Raw genomic sequence first — 17,342 nt, 5'->3', positions numbered from 1 at the left:
CTACTTCGAAGTAGTGGCGCCAACTTCGAAATAGCGCCCGTCACGGCTACACGTGTTGGGCGCTATTTCGAAGTTGAAATCGACGTTAGGTGGAGAGACGTCGAAGTCACTAACCCCATGAGGGGATGGGAATAGCGCCCTACTTCGAAGTTGAACGTCGAAGTAGGGCACGTGTAGACGATCTGCGTCCCGCACCATCGAAATAGCGGGGTCCGCCATGGCGGCCATCAGCTGAGGGGTTGAGAGACGCTCTCTCTCCAGCCCCTGTGGGGCTCTATGGTCATCGTGTGCAGCAGCCCTTAGCCCAGGGCTTCTGGCCGCTGCTGCGGCAGCTGGGGATCCATGCTGCATGCACAGGGTCTGCAACCAGTTGTCGGCTCTGTGGATCTTGTGCTGTTTAGTGCAACTGTGTCTGGGAGGGGGCCCTTTAAGAGAGTGGCTTGCTGTTGAGTCCGCCCTGTGACCTTGTCTGCAGCTGTTCCTGGCACCCTTATTTTGATGTGTGCTACTTGGGCGTGTAGACGTTCCCTCGCAGCGCCTATTTCGATGTGGTGCTGCCCAACGTCGAAGTTGAACGTCGACATTGCCAGCCCTGGAGGACGTGTAGACATTATTCATCAAAATAGACTATTTTGATGTAGAGTGCACGTGTAGATGTAGCCATCATTTGTTAAAACCTGTGTTAAACTTAGTCTTGCAGTAACTCGCTTGTTTAACATGTATACTGTTTCTGTTCATAGTGCCTTTTGCCTGGAAAAAAAAATCTCCACCCCTCCCCCATTTTCAATAATTCATATGGGACAATTGGATTCATTGAATATTTTAACACCGTTTCACTTAAAGTTACATTTTTGAGGCGAATCAATGAGGAGTTACTGTATAGATGAACTCAGAGCCAACTGTTCTGTCACTAAGCCTCTGTTTCCAGCCAGATCTCTGTTTCAGTTTATACTCATGGTGTCCAACAGGCTTTCCATTCGACACATGTGGCGAACTGGATATCATGGTGTGGCGAAGTGACTCATTAGAGCCGCACATGTGGAGCACCCTCTGCCCACTCTGCACACGCACCCCACCACTTGGTGGGACAAGTGCTTGGTGGCAGCGGCGGAGGTGGCTCCAGAGGCTTTGCGTCGCTTGTGGCATAGCTCTAGGCATGGCAGCGGCTGCCGCCACAGGGCAGCTTGCACGGCGGTGGGACCAGTCACCGGGCAGGTCATGTGGCACGGCTCCAGTGGCAGCTCCAGTGAGTCACCAGCAGTTTGCGCTGAGGTGGGTGGGTGCCTGGCTGGGGGTGTGGGGGTGGCTTTGGTGATTATTAAATTTCTTTTGGATGCCATTGATCTCTACTGTGATAATTCCAGTTGCACCATATAGCAGCATGAATTACACCTGAAGTGCATACATCTAGGCTATGCCTATATTTGCCCTGTACTTTGAAGGGGGCATGGTAATCAGGGAGATGGGAGATTACTAATGAAGTGTTGCGCTGAATATACAGCACTTCATTGGGCTAATTCTCCCCAACTTCAAAGTGTCAAACTTCAAAGTGCCGGCATGCGTGTAGCAAAATTTTGGGGCATAAAGGCACTTTGAAGTGCCTGTGGCTACGTTTCATGCTGGCACATCAAAGTTTGACGCTTTGAAGTTGCCGCGGGGGAGAATTAGCCTAATGAAGTGCTGCATATTCGCTGCAGCACTTCATTAGTAATCTCCCATCACCCTGATTACCATGCCCCCTTCGAAGTACGGGGCAAGTGTAGACATAGCCATAGTATCTTATTTTTAAGGTATCTTTCATTCAGAAGGTCCTCTAAGGTCCACCCCAAAGTCCTCTAATGTGTTTTGAGTGATCCAAGTCAGAGAGGAAGGATGTGATTTCAAGGGACAACTCACAAGTTGAATGTAAAGTACACAAGTAAACGTTGGTTTCATGGGAGATTCGTGGGAGTTCAGCCTGTTGGAGGACCGGGCCCAAATTCAGCATTGTAGACTTTAGCCCCACTCCTGCATTCTTCACACAGGAAAAAGGAGTGTGTCTTTGGGGTGTTCAAAACTGCAGCAGCACCCTCTGCATTACTGAAACATTCTACCAATGAGTCAAATTCACCCCTGATGTCACTTGACTGATTTATGCCAGAGATTCATATGGCCTTTTTTGGATATCCCTGTGGCGTCTGGGCCTAATGCACTATATAAAACAAATGTGGATTTAGCACGCTTTGAAGTTAAAGTATACCAGCTACAAAAGACAGGGCTAGCATACTGCCTGGCTGCTTTGGTTATATATTATCTTTTCACTGCACTGCATCTTTTCGCTGTACCTGTGGCATGGACTGTTTCTTAGCATGTGTTTGTGCAATGCCTTGCACATTGGGCCTCTCTAGGATCTAACGTACCAGAAATAATTTTTAAAATTTTCAGGAGCACCAAATCTATTCATCAGCTATTTATATAGACTTGCTTAACCACATGTTGCTAACACTAACAAACTTTTACTCAACTCAAAAGCAGATGACTGCAGAAGGGCAGAAGTATTACCTACTCCCAACATTTTATCAGGTTTTATTTTTTATAATTAGACAACTTTTTTTCTAAACTTAATGTTTTGTCAGCTTGAGTTGCTCTTTCTCTAGACTCATTGCATCAGCAATATCACCTAATCGCATCAAAGTATCTCCTTTTGGTAGCAACCAGTGTGACGATGAAGCAAATATATCAGGCTGAAATTTTCTACTAGTGCAAGTAGGAGCTTGCCAACTGACTTAAATGATATTTCATACCTTTGCTCTGCAGCCATCACCAGATCACCTGGATGCCCACAATATTACACTTGAACCACACCCTCTCCCAATCCTCGCTTTCAGCAGACAAATATTCTTTACACAAACAAATCTGTTTGAAAACCGTCTAATTTTTAAGGATTATATACAAGATGATCAGTCACATTACATCCTATAGCAACTAGAAAATACAATGCTTTCTATTTACATAGTGTTTTTCATCTTAAAGTGCTGAACAAACATTAAGTAATCAAGCTTCAGAATAACAAAAAGTGGGGAATGTAAGGAAGCATTATTTTGACTACGTATGGTAGTAATTATAGTCTGATTAAGAGCTTCCTGGTTTGTGCCTTGAAAAGTAATTATTGTAATTATAATAAAAGCTAATAAAATGTCACATTCAGTTTTTTTCCTGTATGAATCAACATTAAGCCCAGGAACTGATTTACAACCTATTATGTGCACACATTTTTCACGTACCTCAGTTCTTCTCTTCTTAGCTACTGATTTGGGGCTTGACCTTCTGTTGAACTTAATGGGCAAATTGCCCACCAAACACCAATGGAAACTAGACTGGGCCCTTCATGTTTCATACACAAACTTAAGAATATAGGGTAAGCAGGGGGTTGCTTCAGAAGTCTTTACTGAACTTTAACCAAGTGTTGTTATGAATCTTTGAAGCAATGTCCTACCTAGGTTCAGAGCAACGTAACATGATCGCTCATGCATTCTTTCACTGGGAAGGAAAAAAATCTGTAAAATATTTTTCTCTGAAATACTTCCAGTAACCATAAAACCTGGAGGTTCAGTACTATGGTAATGAAGGACAGGGAAAATAGTATTGCTCATCTGAATTGCACTTGACAATAATTTATCTTTATATTGGCCGTCCTTTCAGGAAAAAAAATCTTCCCCTTTCCCACTTGAATCTCCATTGTATTCTTAAACTTCTTTCCAACAAACTGATAGAACACATGAGTTGGAAGTTGTTAGGCAAACCCACTTTTAGCAATTGTTTGTATTATGACAATGCCAAGAAATTTACAATGATAAACTAGAAAAACCTGCAGTGTCTGTGAAAACAGAAGCCACTGTGACTGCTGGTTCCAGCCTCTTCTGACCCAGCAGTTACAAAACTCCGCTGAGAGGTGAGATATCTGGGTTCAATACCCTCCTCTGCCAATGAGGAGAAAGGATATGAAAAAGGATTTCTCAATTCTCTGTAAGCCTGTAGGATATACTGGTGTGGATCTCTCCAAGTAAGTTACAGTTGCCTCCTGGGGCTGCCCTAAAATCTGTGCAACACTAGGTACAGAGGCCCCACTTTCATGTGTCCCTCCCAGGCCTACCTCTGGCGTGCCCCAATGCCAGGGCTTCAGAGGTGATCTATGGAAAGAAGCTGCATGGCTGCCCCCCTTAGTTCTTGACCCATGGAAATACTTCCCTCAGCAGACACAGATTTTAGAGTACTTTTATACCACTTCAGCCTTACTTGACACAAAAGGGCCAGACCAGAGGTGACAATTTCACCGCTTATTGCAAACTTTTATTCACTTGAATACCCCTTGTTCCCTAGAGCCATTCCCATTGAAATTAGTGATCCTTACAAGATTAAGCCTTTCTCCAGCTCACAGTGCAGTAAGTAGAATAATGACATTCTACCAAGCTGGATTATGAAATGCAGCCCAAGATACTCTTGAAGTGTTTGATGTGTGGGTGCATAAGAAAAAGTCTGGGAGGAACCATTCCATGGAAACAAAGAACAATGACTCAAGTATAGAAAACTGGAACACATAAACTTGCCAAAGTGAAAGACACCCTCAGGCAAACCCAACCCATGGCAGTAATACAGGAGAAATATTTTCACAAGGATGACCTGTTTATGAATATTTTTTCCCATATATAATGCACAAATATACTTTTGTTCAAACACAGCTATTGGGCAACCTCTTTATTTCTGTAATCAATACATTCATTGTGCTCTGGCAAGAAAAATTCTTCTCTGCACTGAACTCAGAATGATCTACTGGATCGAGTTTAGGATCTTATTTCTAAGCTACTGTGAGCAATAATACTTTAGTCTTATTTCAGCTGTTAGCCGCACTAAGTGGTGTCAGCAGCTTTGGAAACACAGAAGGTCAAACTAGATGATCTGGTGGTCCCTGCTGGTTTCAAACTGTAGCTACATCTACACTACGGCGATCTGTCAATGGATGTTACTGTCTGTTACAAAACTTCTGTTGAAGATCGCTGCTCTACACAAAGCAGATCGCTTTGTCTCGATCCACTCTGTCAACAGACAGCAGCCAGACTGCCCAGCCGCTCTCTTGAAAGAGCAGCCAACCAGAAGTACAGCAGACAGGGCTGCCCAATGACCCAGAAGCCCCGTCTGTCGACAGAGGGCCCCCCCAAGAACATCCATATGGTTTTTTGTAGGCAGATTCTGTCGAAAAAGGTGTTGCCATATGGGGGAGAGACAGAAGGCTGTCAACAAGAGTGCTGACTTCTGTTGACAGTATATCAATAGAACACATTTTAGTTGGACACTGCAAGTTTTTTTTATCAAATTTAAAGTTTCTCAATTGCAGGAAATTACGGGGGGATCAAGCAATGGGTGTGTGTGTGTCAGACAATAGTTTTTATTGACAGTAAGTAAGGAGATTCAAAAAGTTAAAGCTTTACAACCATCTAACCATCACATTATGGCTACGTCTACATGAGCCCCAAACTTCGAAATGGCCACGCAAATGGCCATTTTGAAGTTTACTAATGAAGCGCTGAAATGCATATTCAGCACTTCATTAGCATGTGGGCGGCTGCGGCACTTCGAAATTGACGCGCCTCGCTGCTGCGTGTCTCGTTCCAATGGGGCTCCTTTTCGAAAGGACCCTGCCTACTTCGAAGTCCCCTTATTCCCATCAGCTCATGGGAATAAGGGGACTTCGAAGTAGGCGGGGTCCATGCTACGAAGTAGGCGGGGTCCATGCTACATCTACACTAGCCCAAATGCAAATGGCCATTTCGAAGTTTACTAATGAAGTGCTGAAATACATATTCAGTGCCTCATTAGCATGCGGGCGGCCGCGGCACTTCGAAATTGATGCGCCTCGCCGCCACGCGGCTTGTCCAGACAGGGGTCCTTTTTGAAAGGACCCCAGCTACTTCGAAGTCCCCTTATTCCCATCTGCTCACAGGTTGATATCCACAGGTGCCGGGACTGTTTAGACTATGATTAGTAGAAACCTGGTTTGAATCTCAACTACAGCCTACCTAATAAGAAAAGGCGTCAAAACTGATTCCTAATTCAGCATCCAATTATTGTACAATGCCACAGACGTTCCTAAATAGCCATAACTGTTCATTATTAACCTACCGTACCCTCCCACAATAATGCCCATTTTGTTGAAATGGAAGCTACTGCCCTTGTAGTATTCTCCTGCAAACAGTGGCATAAGTAACAGAGAATGGGGAGGTAGAACCTTTAAATGCAGAATAGATGGTGACACAGGCACAAGGATTGGCACCACGGATGCAAGATCCTCACAAGATTCAGAAATCAAGTAAGTGTTAACACCTTGATGTTTGCCAAGTGCCTGATCCACAGCCAAGTGAAATTAATAAGAATGCACTGAATAATTTCACTGACTTTTGATACAGGCACTCAAAACTGAAGGGAATAATCCAAACCTTGTGGACAAGAGAAACTGGGCTGGTAACAGATTATTTCACACAGTTTCTGACATTTTTATTTCCAGGCTTGGCAAAAAATTATGGAAGTACAAGTCTCCATGTAGTATTTTAACATTTCTGGTTATAGTCATAGCTGAAGGCAGTAAGAGGTCAGAGGAAAAAAAAATAATCCACAGCCATTAAAAAGATTCAGGTTAAGCTTAGTTCTAAAAAAGGAGAAAGGTTTATGGAGATTCATGTTCTGTCCAAATTAGTTCATCCTTCTCTAACAAGAGGCTATTTGAGACATTGTTCATACTTTACTACACAAAACTATCAATATTTGATCGTTACTGTACAGCTGAAATGGTTGTCTTTGTTGCTGAATAAAAATAGTATTATTGTTAAGGATCCCCAACTGAGGGACTTGCATTGCATTACATGCTGTGTAAACAGTCCTTGTCCCCAACAAACTTACTGTCCAAAAATAAAACATCGGATAAAGAAAGGAAATATTTGTATTCCCAGTTTAAAGATACACAATTGAGGCACTGAGATAGTAAGTGCCTTACAAGATTATGCAGGGACCTATCTCAGGCAAAATGAGGAATAGACCCTAGATCTTTAGAGTGCCTTCACCCCACTGAGAAACATCCTTCCTCCCTTTGCAAGCTACCCGGTCTCCAAGATGGACAACTTCTCTCAATGCAGTTTCCCCCACTTTTTGTCCAAACTACAACAGTCCCTTTGTTTACACTTGAGTGTCTTACTCCAAGGATCTTACAAATATGCGAGTAGGTGGACAAGTATTTTTAATTACTATTTTGAGGAGCTATATACTTCCTATGATGCATTGTGGCATATACTGGAATTTGAGGTGGGGGCAATGGGCTGGAATGCACCAGCCTACCTAATCTTTAGTAAATACCTTTGAATAGAGCCTATTTTGGTCCATAGGCTATGTCTGCACTAGAGGGTTTTGTTGGCAAAACAACCATTTTACCGACAAAACACATGGAGCATCCAGATTCCCAAGACGTTCTATTGACAGTAAGTCAGTAGAACACAGAACTTTTGTCGACAGCTGTACCCTGCTCCCCATGAGGAATAAAGCCTCTGTCAACAGAGATCTGTCAACAGAAAGCCAATTTGTACATTCTGGTGGCCCCTCTGTCAACAGACTGGGCTTCCGGGATGCCAGGCAGCCCTGTCTGTGGTGCTTCCGGTTGGCCATTTTGCTGATAGTGCAGCCGGGCAGTCCATCCACTCTCTGTCAACAGAGCAGATCACTCTTGAGAGCCGCTTGGCAGTTTAGCCACAATCTGTTGACAAAAACTACTGTCAACAAATCCCTGTGATCTAGACACAGCCTTAAAATGAGGGAATAGAACTCAGTTGGATCTCCCGCACGAAATGCGAGGGAGGAGCCCCAAACATGACAAATTATTTGACTAATTAATTAAACAGTATTATATTTTTCAGAGCAATTTAAAATTTAAACTGAATAATATCGACTAATAAAATATGCAAGATACATTTATAAAACTTTACACCCAATTTATTATTTAATACTAGCGTAATGTACATTATACCATAATGGCTCTGAATATTTCCTTTCCATTCGATTGGCCTTTGCTTTCACTGTTAACCCAGAGGACATGCTTGCCATGTTCAGTAATCTGGAATTCCATGTTGTATGATATTGTAGGAGTCTATTTTCCACTTTGTACACACATTAATTTCTGTTATCATTAATGCTCATTATGCCCACTTGCACAGTGTGGGGCACATTCATCCTGGATGTAATCCCACTGAACGTAAAGCACAATGAATTTGGTCTTTTAAATCAAAATAAGATGTGTGGACTCACAGCATGAATTCAGAATGCCCATGCTTTGGTTGATTTTAACTCAGGTCCCCAGTTTTACTTTAATGTATTTTTTGTAAATTAATTCCTTATGATGAATATACTAGAAACATGATATAAATACAACCTTCCAATAAAACTGCTGCTAAAACTATTCATTATTGTTTAGCTTTTCAATTAGTGGGTACAAAGGCTGGAGTCTAATCTTGATGGCTATGACACCAATTGAACCAAAATCTCAACAGCAATTTTACACCTACAGATCTCCTAAAAGCTGCACGCTGCCAGTCAGTTCTATTGCATAAAACTTCACTGAACTACAACTTTACAGATAAACTGAAATATTTTATATGCCAGTGCAAAGCGTTTAGACATAACACTTTTATCCAGCACTCCCAAAGCCAGTTCAGTAAACAAACAAAGAGTCTATACAAATAATCTAGTTGTGGGAGTGCTATTTGTTTTATGTGTTTCACAGTCAGGTTCGTAAACAAATAAAAAATCCCAGCCGCAATGAATTCAGAGCTGATCCTAATCAATATGCAGGCAAAGAATAACACAGAACTATTGGTGCCACCTCAAGCAAAGCAACAAACACTCTACTACAAAGCACTCAAATAGCAAAACCTAAAATCAAATAAAAACAAGTCACTCACAGGCAGTGTTCCTCTTAATTTGCTCCTCCAAGTACAGAACAAATGTTATTTGTAGGAAGACGTGTGGATGTGCACCCTCAGTAGAAACACATGTTGCTGGCTGTGGGTGCTCTACTTATCAGCTGGGCAGCATTTGAACATCTCCTGGGTGGCCACCAAAACCCTCAGTTTATGAAGAACACTATTCACAGGTCTCTGCACAACCACTGAAGCCTCCTGCATAGGCAACTATAACCTATGGGTGCCTGTGGAAGGAGAGGGTGCAGCGAGGGACATGCAGAGGAATGGTGGGATATTTGTGGTGGCACCCACTCAGCAGTGAATATTTTGGTGGGGACACTAAGGGGGCAGTGCACCTCTGTGCAGAGTCACCTATGTGCTTAAGTAACAATTACTACATTTTTTAATGTATTGTAAAAAAAAAAAAAGAGAATGAAGTCACCAGACTACAAAACTCTGCAAAATGGACAATTTATATTAGCATCACAACATCATATTTCTTCTGACAGTAAAAGATATGGATGTTTTCCGCTGGCTGTGTGTGGAAGGACTCTTTCCTTAGATCAGTGCATTATCACTTATGTTCTAATATCACCCCTTCCTCAGAACATGTCCAAGTATACAATACAAATCTTCTGAGCAACAGATGCTGACTTCTAAGAGAAAACGTAACACTGAAGTGGATGCAAAACTTGTAAATCACCTTCCCAATAAAATAATTATGGAAACCTTCTAGGCTAAAATCCAGAGAATATAACTCAGGAACTTCTTCTCTTCTAACTGGAGGCTCATACTCAAGACAGAAAACTCAATGTAGAAATCCTCATAAATATGAGTATGCATTTCAGAGAACTGGAATGCTGAAAATCCAACAACAATGCTCCGTGACCTACTGTGGTGACCTCTGCTGCAAAAACCAATTTTCAAATATGATTTTTTTTAGTAAGAAACTAATAGCAAATGTGTTTTCCACGCACCAAAATTCAACCTCAGTAAGAATAGGGAATATAAGTGTCTCAGAGAGTCAGGAAATGACCTGTTAGAACCACCAATAGTGGAAACTCACGGTTACAAACAACCCAGGAATGGAGTTTGTTCGTAACTATGAAATGTTCATAAGTATGGGCAAAACATTATAGTTGTTCTTGCAAAAGATTACAACTGAGCGTTAACTTAATACACCTTTGAATCAACATATTTTAATATACCTTTCCTATGCAGAAGAAAAATGATGTTTAGCCATCTTAATTTAAATGGAATAAGCACAGAAATACTTTATTTTTTTAAGATTATGCTTTACATTGTCACAAGTTTACATTTAACACAGTATAGTACTGCATTTGCTTCTTCTATCTTTTTTTCTTTGATTACCTTCTATGAGGAAGTAACCAGTTCTATGGGGACAGAAATGGTTGTAATGTAATTGGAATTTAGAAAAACTTTTGATATGGTCTCCCACAGTATCCTTGCCAGAAAGTTAAAGAAGTGTGCCTTGGATAACTCATCCGTAAGGTGGATAGTAAGCTGGCTAGATTGTCAGGATTAACAGGTAGTTATCAATGGCTCTATGTACGGTTGAAGGCTGGTATCAAGAGGGGTACCCCAAGGGTTGGTTCTGGTGCCAGTTTTTTCAACATCTTTATTAATGACCTGGGTGAGGGGATGGATTGCACCCTCAGCAAATGTGTGAATGACACTAAACTAGTGGGAGAGGTTGATGTGCTGAAAGTTAGGGACAGGTCCAGGAATACCTGAACAAACTGGAGGATTTGGCCAAAAAGAATCTGACGAGGTTCAGCAAGGACAAGTGCAAAGTCCTGCACTTAGGACAGATGAATCCCAAGCACCACTGCAGACTGGAAACTGACTCACTAAACAGCAGTTCTGCAGAAAAGGGGATTACAGTGGATGAATAGTTCCATATGAGCCAACAGTGTGCCTTGTAGCCAAGAAGGCTAAACACATACTGGGGACTATTAGCAGGAGCATTGCCAGCAGATCTGGGGAAGTGATTAATCCCCTTTATTCAGCGCTGGTAAGGCCACATCTGGAGTACTGCATCCAGTTCTGTGCACCGCATTACAGAAAGGATGTGGACGCACTGGAGAGTCCAGCTGAGGGTGACTAAAATGATTAGAGGGCTGGAGCACATGACTTATGAGGAGAGGCTGAGGGATTTGGGCTTATTTAGTCTACAGAAGAGAAGAATGAGGGGGGATTTGATAGCAAACCTCAACTACCTGAAGGGGGTTTCCAAAGAGGATAGAGAGAGGTAATTCTTATTGGTGACAGATGACAGAACAAGGAGCAGTGGCCTCAAGTTGTGGTGGGGGGATGTCTGGGTGGGATATTAGGAAAAACTATTTCACTAGGAGAGTGGTGAAACTCTGGAATAGGTTACCCATGGAGGTCGTAAAATCTCCTTTCCTAGAGGTCTTTAAGTACCAGCATGACAAAGCCGTGGCTGGGATGATTTAGTTGCGATTGGTCCTGCTTTCAGCAGAAGGAGTGTGTGTGTGGAGGCGGAGGGAGGGTTCAACTTGACTACCTCCCAAGGTTTCTTCCAATCCTATGATTCTAGGTTTGTATGACATTTTAGTTTGTACTGACTTTGCTATTGCTTTTAATGTAGTCTGTGATCAAACCAGGCAGATAGCTAGATATGCTGATGTATGCTGAGATGCTGATGGAGGGCCTCTGCATACCTGTCAGGGCTCACAAACATTAGTTTAAGAACCACTGTTCCGTATGCACGTGCAGGAGGAAGACTATGAAGTCAAAGTGAGTTTTGCCACTAACTTCAGCAGAACTGGGAATTTGCCCTGCATATGTGTGTGTGTGTGTGTGTGTATATATATATATATATATAATTTTAAGCCTATAACAAACTAGACTAATCACAGGAGAATATTAGAAGCACTTATTAACAAAAGCAAGACTTCCAAACACTGGGGAATCTAGGGTGACCTCTACACTTCGAGTGATATCGAAGTTGCCACAGTCAGTCTTCCAGAGTTCAATTTAGTGCTTCTGGCAGGGATGCACTAAATTGAACTTACAGGGTGCCTGTATAGATTCCTGCCCCTTGTTAAGAGTAAGGAAATGCCCTTAGTGGAGACTGGGTGGAAGCCTGAATTAAGATATCTTGATTCTAGCTATGTAATTTACATAGCTGGAATTGCACACCTTAATTCGACCTTCCACTGTAATTTAGACTTGCCCGTACTTAGCCTGTACTTCTAAACATAACTGTAACATACAGGCCTAAGTCTAGTAGCCAGGTTTTCCTTCTCTCTGGCTGTGTCTACACTACAAAAACAACTTTGAAGTTGCTTACTTCCAAGTACAACTTTGAAGTAAACAACTTTGAAGTTGAACATCTATACACACCATACTTTGAAGTTTAACTTTGAAGTAGGGAACTACTCCATTCCCAGGAATGGAGTAAGGACTTCGAAGTTGGACTCCCTACTCCCTAAGTTAACTTCGAAGTAAGGGAAAATATGTGTTGACTCTCTGCTGGCTACTTCGAAGTTAGTTCCTAGTGCAGACATACCCTCTGTGCCGTCAAAGTTTTCATCCTTTAAGCAGCAATAAATACTCATGCTGTGTGATTTACATTTTTCATCACCAGTAAATGACAATGGAACTAAATTTCATTTGTGGATTATTTCCCTGTAGGGTAAAGCACCTTATGCGAATCCACAATGATCTTTAGGGATGACTCAAAACATTTTTGAAAAGGAGACTTCTTCATGGCTTGTAGATAATACAATTAAACAATCCCTCCCATGCACCTTTCTCCCCAAATATTTATTTAAACTTTATTTTCCCCGTTTTTATTTGCAGTTTATCAAACAAGAAGCATTGGTGCCACAACAGTTAAACACCTTATACATTTTACTACCCATACATATTTTACAAACACTTATTTACTTTTACTACAAACGCGTGAGAAATAAGATGCAAGTCAATGTAGGACACACATGCCAAACATCATATATAAAGAGCTGATCAATAATCACTCAATACAAAACACAGCACTCAAAAGCAGCAATAGCAGGGCTATCACAAAATACCAACTATGGCGTCACAGTCTTCTGGAAGATATGACTTTTCAAGATGCTGTTTCAATGCACTGCTTAATTCATATACACTGCAGATGGCAGTGTTTGTACAGTAACCTTCGCTGGGAGTAGGAAGGGGGCTGTTTATAATATTTATGGTGATGGTGTGGTCCAGGGCTCGGGAAATACAGGAGGATGGACAGCAGCTTCCAATACAGATAGTTCTTGCCTGTAGAGATCTTTATTGAGCTCCAGGCCATCAAAGCACCTATAAAATTGACTACTGGCATTTTTATTGTTCCTCAGCCTAACCCTGCAATTTTCTCAACTAACCAGTTCATCACCCCACCCAACACTTTTCTTCCTTACAATTACTTTGAAGCCTCTGACCCTCAGGCAGTTGTTCCACTTTGAATGAAAATGCATTTATTTTTGTAAGAGGAACGTAGATCTCACACTGTCCTCAGCGCTCCTCCCGTTACAGAGCAAATGGACAGCAAAAAATAAGAAGGTGTGGATCGCGCTAACTTAGTGATTAATAAAAGGAAGATAGCCAGGTGTCCTATGTATTCTCTCTCATACCCGAAGAACAAGGGGAAACTCAATAAAAAGGAAAGGCTATACATTTAAAACAGACAAAAAGAAACTTTTTTTTACACAAGGCATAATTAATCTGTAAAACCCACTGCCCCAGGACTTCACCAGGACTAAGAAATGATTGGGTATCAAAGGAGGAAAAGACTTTTGGATGATAATTAAAACATCCTTTGAATACACATTTTATAAACCAATGGCACTGCCTGAGGCACTGGATCTGCTAACATGGATCATCTTGCAAGAGTGGATCATAACCCCTCCACCTTTAGAGTATAAAATAATCTCCTTAGTTGACAAGGCAGAGGATGAATTTCCCCCTTGGGAAAATTATATCTTCCCTCTGAATCACTTGGTACTGGTCACTCTTGGAGACCGGATACTGATCTATATGGACCACTTGTCTGAATGTTATAGTAATTCCTACGTACATACCTGGATGCTCCATGTCAGTAGAGACTTCAACAGGAATTCAAGATGAATATTTTTGCTCTACATATATTGAAGTATCACTCTGATACCCTTCTGGTGCCCATGCAATAGAAAGCTAATAAACAACATACCTTTACATAAAGCTGCTGAAATTCCTCAAGGTTCAGTCTACCACTAGGACAGTCCTTTAGAAATCCTTTGTACCACTGTTTGAGTTCATGTTCGTTAAACTCCGTGCTCTTCACCAGATCCTCCATCACTTCAGGGGCCAGTTTGCTATTCTGTTTCCCCATTCTGCCTTAAGAAAAGCAAATTAATACAATTAGCCAAGTTGCTGTAATCGTTTTAAAACCTGATTAGCAACCAAGCTGTAATATGCTACCAACAACTTTGTTTTGTGCTCACAAATGCTTTCAGCCATGCCCTACCCCATGCATTCACTGATCATTTGAAAGCCAAACTATACTTACGTGAGAGTTAGGCCGAATTCTAGAAAAACTACAAAAGTCGTCTTTCAGTTAAAGCTGTGAAGTCTTGCAGAGAGAATGATGAGTTAACTTTCAAATTAAGTGAGAATTTGCTTACTCTTCTGATCTTAAATAATCATTTAATACAAAGATTCTTTTCTTTACTTTTCTTTTCAGGACTAACAGGTTCTCCCTACCAGTAATTACCATCAGATTAAAAGGTGACCTTTCTTTTAGTAATTTTTAAAAAGTGGTTCCTAATTATCCCTTGTATGTTCAATTATGAGAATATGTTAGGCTGACACTGTTATTCATCAGTATTAAGCTGTGATAAAAAGGATCTTGTGATTCATCTTTTCTATGCATTTTAATTCATACATTTCACAGATTCGTAATTCTAATCCTATTCACAAATTTCTCTTTAACCTTATCTTGAACCCCTCCTCCTAAGCCAATTCAGTGATTGAAAGACTCTTTACAATTTATGGCCCCAGTCTTGCAAAGGCTCTCACATATAATCAATGTTATGTTTGTAAGCAGTCCCATTGATATACATGGGACTTCTCACATGCAATTTAATCATATGTGGAAATCTTTGTAGGATCAGGGCCTGTAGTAGACATCACCCTTGAACTATGAAGTGTTCTACAGTGTATTGGTAGAACTACAGTTTGCTTTTGATAACTGTAGATCTTTCTGGTTATAGCCAAAATAATTCCCCCTCCCTCACCTCATTCAATTTTTCACTCCCTTACTAATATTTTAGATAGTTGCATTTTATCCTAATGTGTATTTTTACAATAATCAAGACAGTTGATGAATGACAATGTTGCCATTTCTTGTCCTAGACACTTAAGGACAGCTCACATAAGCAATCAATCCTCAATCGTATACGTATTCCCATTGTACGAAAGGATGAATCCTTTACAGAATGAGGAGGCTGGCAAACAGCTTGTTAGCTACCCAAATTGTCAGAGATAGGGGAAGGGCTTTTCATCTTTGCAAAAGGGTTCTGGCTAGGGAAGGGTTTTATAAAACTCCTGGCTCCCTCCCAGCTAGTGAGTCAGACTTGAAGCGCTGATGAAGAAGCGTCACTCTGGGGGACCTGGACCATCACTGGACTATGGCAGTGATGGGTAACTCGCAGCCTGTGGAAACCCCGTCTGCCCACCACCCCATGCCTCTCTCACACACTGGAGCTCCCCTCCCGCATGTGCCTCTTGGACACTGGGGCACTGGAGCCCAACACTTCTTATTCCTCCCCCTCCCCCCGCAACACTTCCGGAGTGCACAAATCACCTGATTCATACTCTGTCCCTGCTCCTTCCCCTTCCGCTCCCAGATTGAATGCCACAGATCAGCTGTTCCTTGCATTCCAGCTCTGATAGGGAGGAGGAGGAGGAGGAACGGGGACAAACATGAATCAATGGATTCACGGCACACCTAAAGTTCTGTGAGGGAGGGGGAGGTGTCAGAAGCACAGGTCTCTGGTGTCCAGGAGCACAAGAGGCACATGGGGGAGGAGGACAGGCAGTGGGGGAAGTGACCTGCAGGACTTCAGGTGAAACTCCCATGGGCTGCAGGCTGCTGTAGCCCACTGTGATGAAGGAGGACAACTCATATGGCCCACTCACTACTGGTGGTTCCCCATCCCTGGCCTATGGAATATTTTGAAAGGGTAAATGGACTGATACATAAGACATTGTTTGTTGTTCTTTTGAGTTTCTTATTTCAAATATTTGCTCGGTATTTTACTAACAGCCCTTGAACTGTGTCATGTGGATTTTAGAAACCTTCCCTTGCCCTGTTAATTCTGCCATTCCAACCATGTGTGAGCTCATCACACACTGCATCTAGGGCTCTTTCTACATGGTGTCCTAAACATCCCTGGCAGCACATCTGAGTCACCTCTCAACCTCTGGTTGGGTTCTTCACAAGCCAGTCAGGAACACCCCAGCCTAAACACCAACTGTAGCAGAAAGACTGTCCAAACAGCAGGATGCAGTCCAGAGACATTTAGAAAACAAAATACCAAACATTCTCTTTTCAAGGGATACTTTTCCAGAACAAAATGTCAGTCCATCTACCCTCCTAAAGTACTCCCTGTCTCATAACTGGCCGAGATGACCTCTCCTCACCAGGTCTTTAACACAGACTTTCTAGCTGAGAGAGAAAAACAACCATTTTCTAGAGGGCTCCTGCACCTGGTCTCCTTTACAGAGAAGTCCTTACCTTTCCTCTGCGTAATGAGCTTTCATGGGACAGACCCACTTCCTCAGATCCATCAGATCATCACTTAATAAATCATTTTGTTAGTTTTTAAAGTGCTACATGACGGTCGTTTTGTTTTGTCAGAATACAGACAGACTAACGCAGCTACCTCTTTGTTAATTATCTCTGGATGATTGACAGTTTGACTGCTTGGCTGACTCTTTTTCTCATTCCTGGGTCTATAAGGGATTCACTCCATCACACATAACGAATTCACACTAACCCGGCAAGCGGAAACCCAGTCTGACAAAATGCTGAGCACCTCCCGGACAGTGCTGAATGCCTTCAGCCTCCACTGACTTTTACGGGTGTTGAAATGCAGCATGCAAAATTAAGTTCATATTGTCTTTCATTCACAATTTGTCCCCATCTGAGTCAGTAACAAAACTTCCATTTATCTGAGAAAAAAAAAATGGAAAATACAGGGCCTGCTTTTCCACACCCCAGGCTCACCCCTGTGCCTCTTGTAGTTATTTACATCTGTGCAACACAGGATTAAAACACTACAGTTCTGCTTTGACAGCCTTTAACACCTC

The 17,342-nt window shown here is 42.0% G+C and overlaps 1 protein-coding gene across 2 annotated transcripts in view; it reads right to left on the bottom strand.

The window, feature by feature from the left end:
• Positions 1-17,342, bottom strand: part of VSNL1 (visinin like 1) — a 145,097-nt gene that overhangs the window by 65,312 nt on the left and 62,443 nt on the right. Inside the window, exon 2 of one of the 2 annotated variants that reach the window (XM_074991298.1) lies at positions 14,200-14,366. In XM_074991298.1, the coding sequence (XP_074847399.1) occupies positions 14,200-14,361 (162 nt within the window). In that variant the 5' untranslated portion in view covers positions 14,362-14,366. The remainder of the gene's footprint in view (positions 1-14,199; positions 14,367-17,342) is intronic. The other variant, XM_074991299.1, reaches the window with a different exon arrangement.

The sequence above is a fragment of the Carettochelys insculpta genome, chromosome 3 (assembly GCF_033958435.1).
Source record: "Carettochelys insculpta isolate YL-2023 chromosome 3, ASM3395843v1, whole genome shotgun sequence".
NCBI classification, from domain to species: domain Eukaryota; kingdom Metazoa; phylum Chordata; order Testudines; family Carettochelyidae; genus Carettochelys; species Carettochelys insculpta.
Note: the sequence above shows the minus strand (reverse complement) of the source record. Positions and strands in the feature narration are given on the sequence as shown.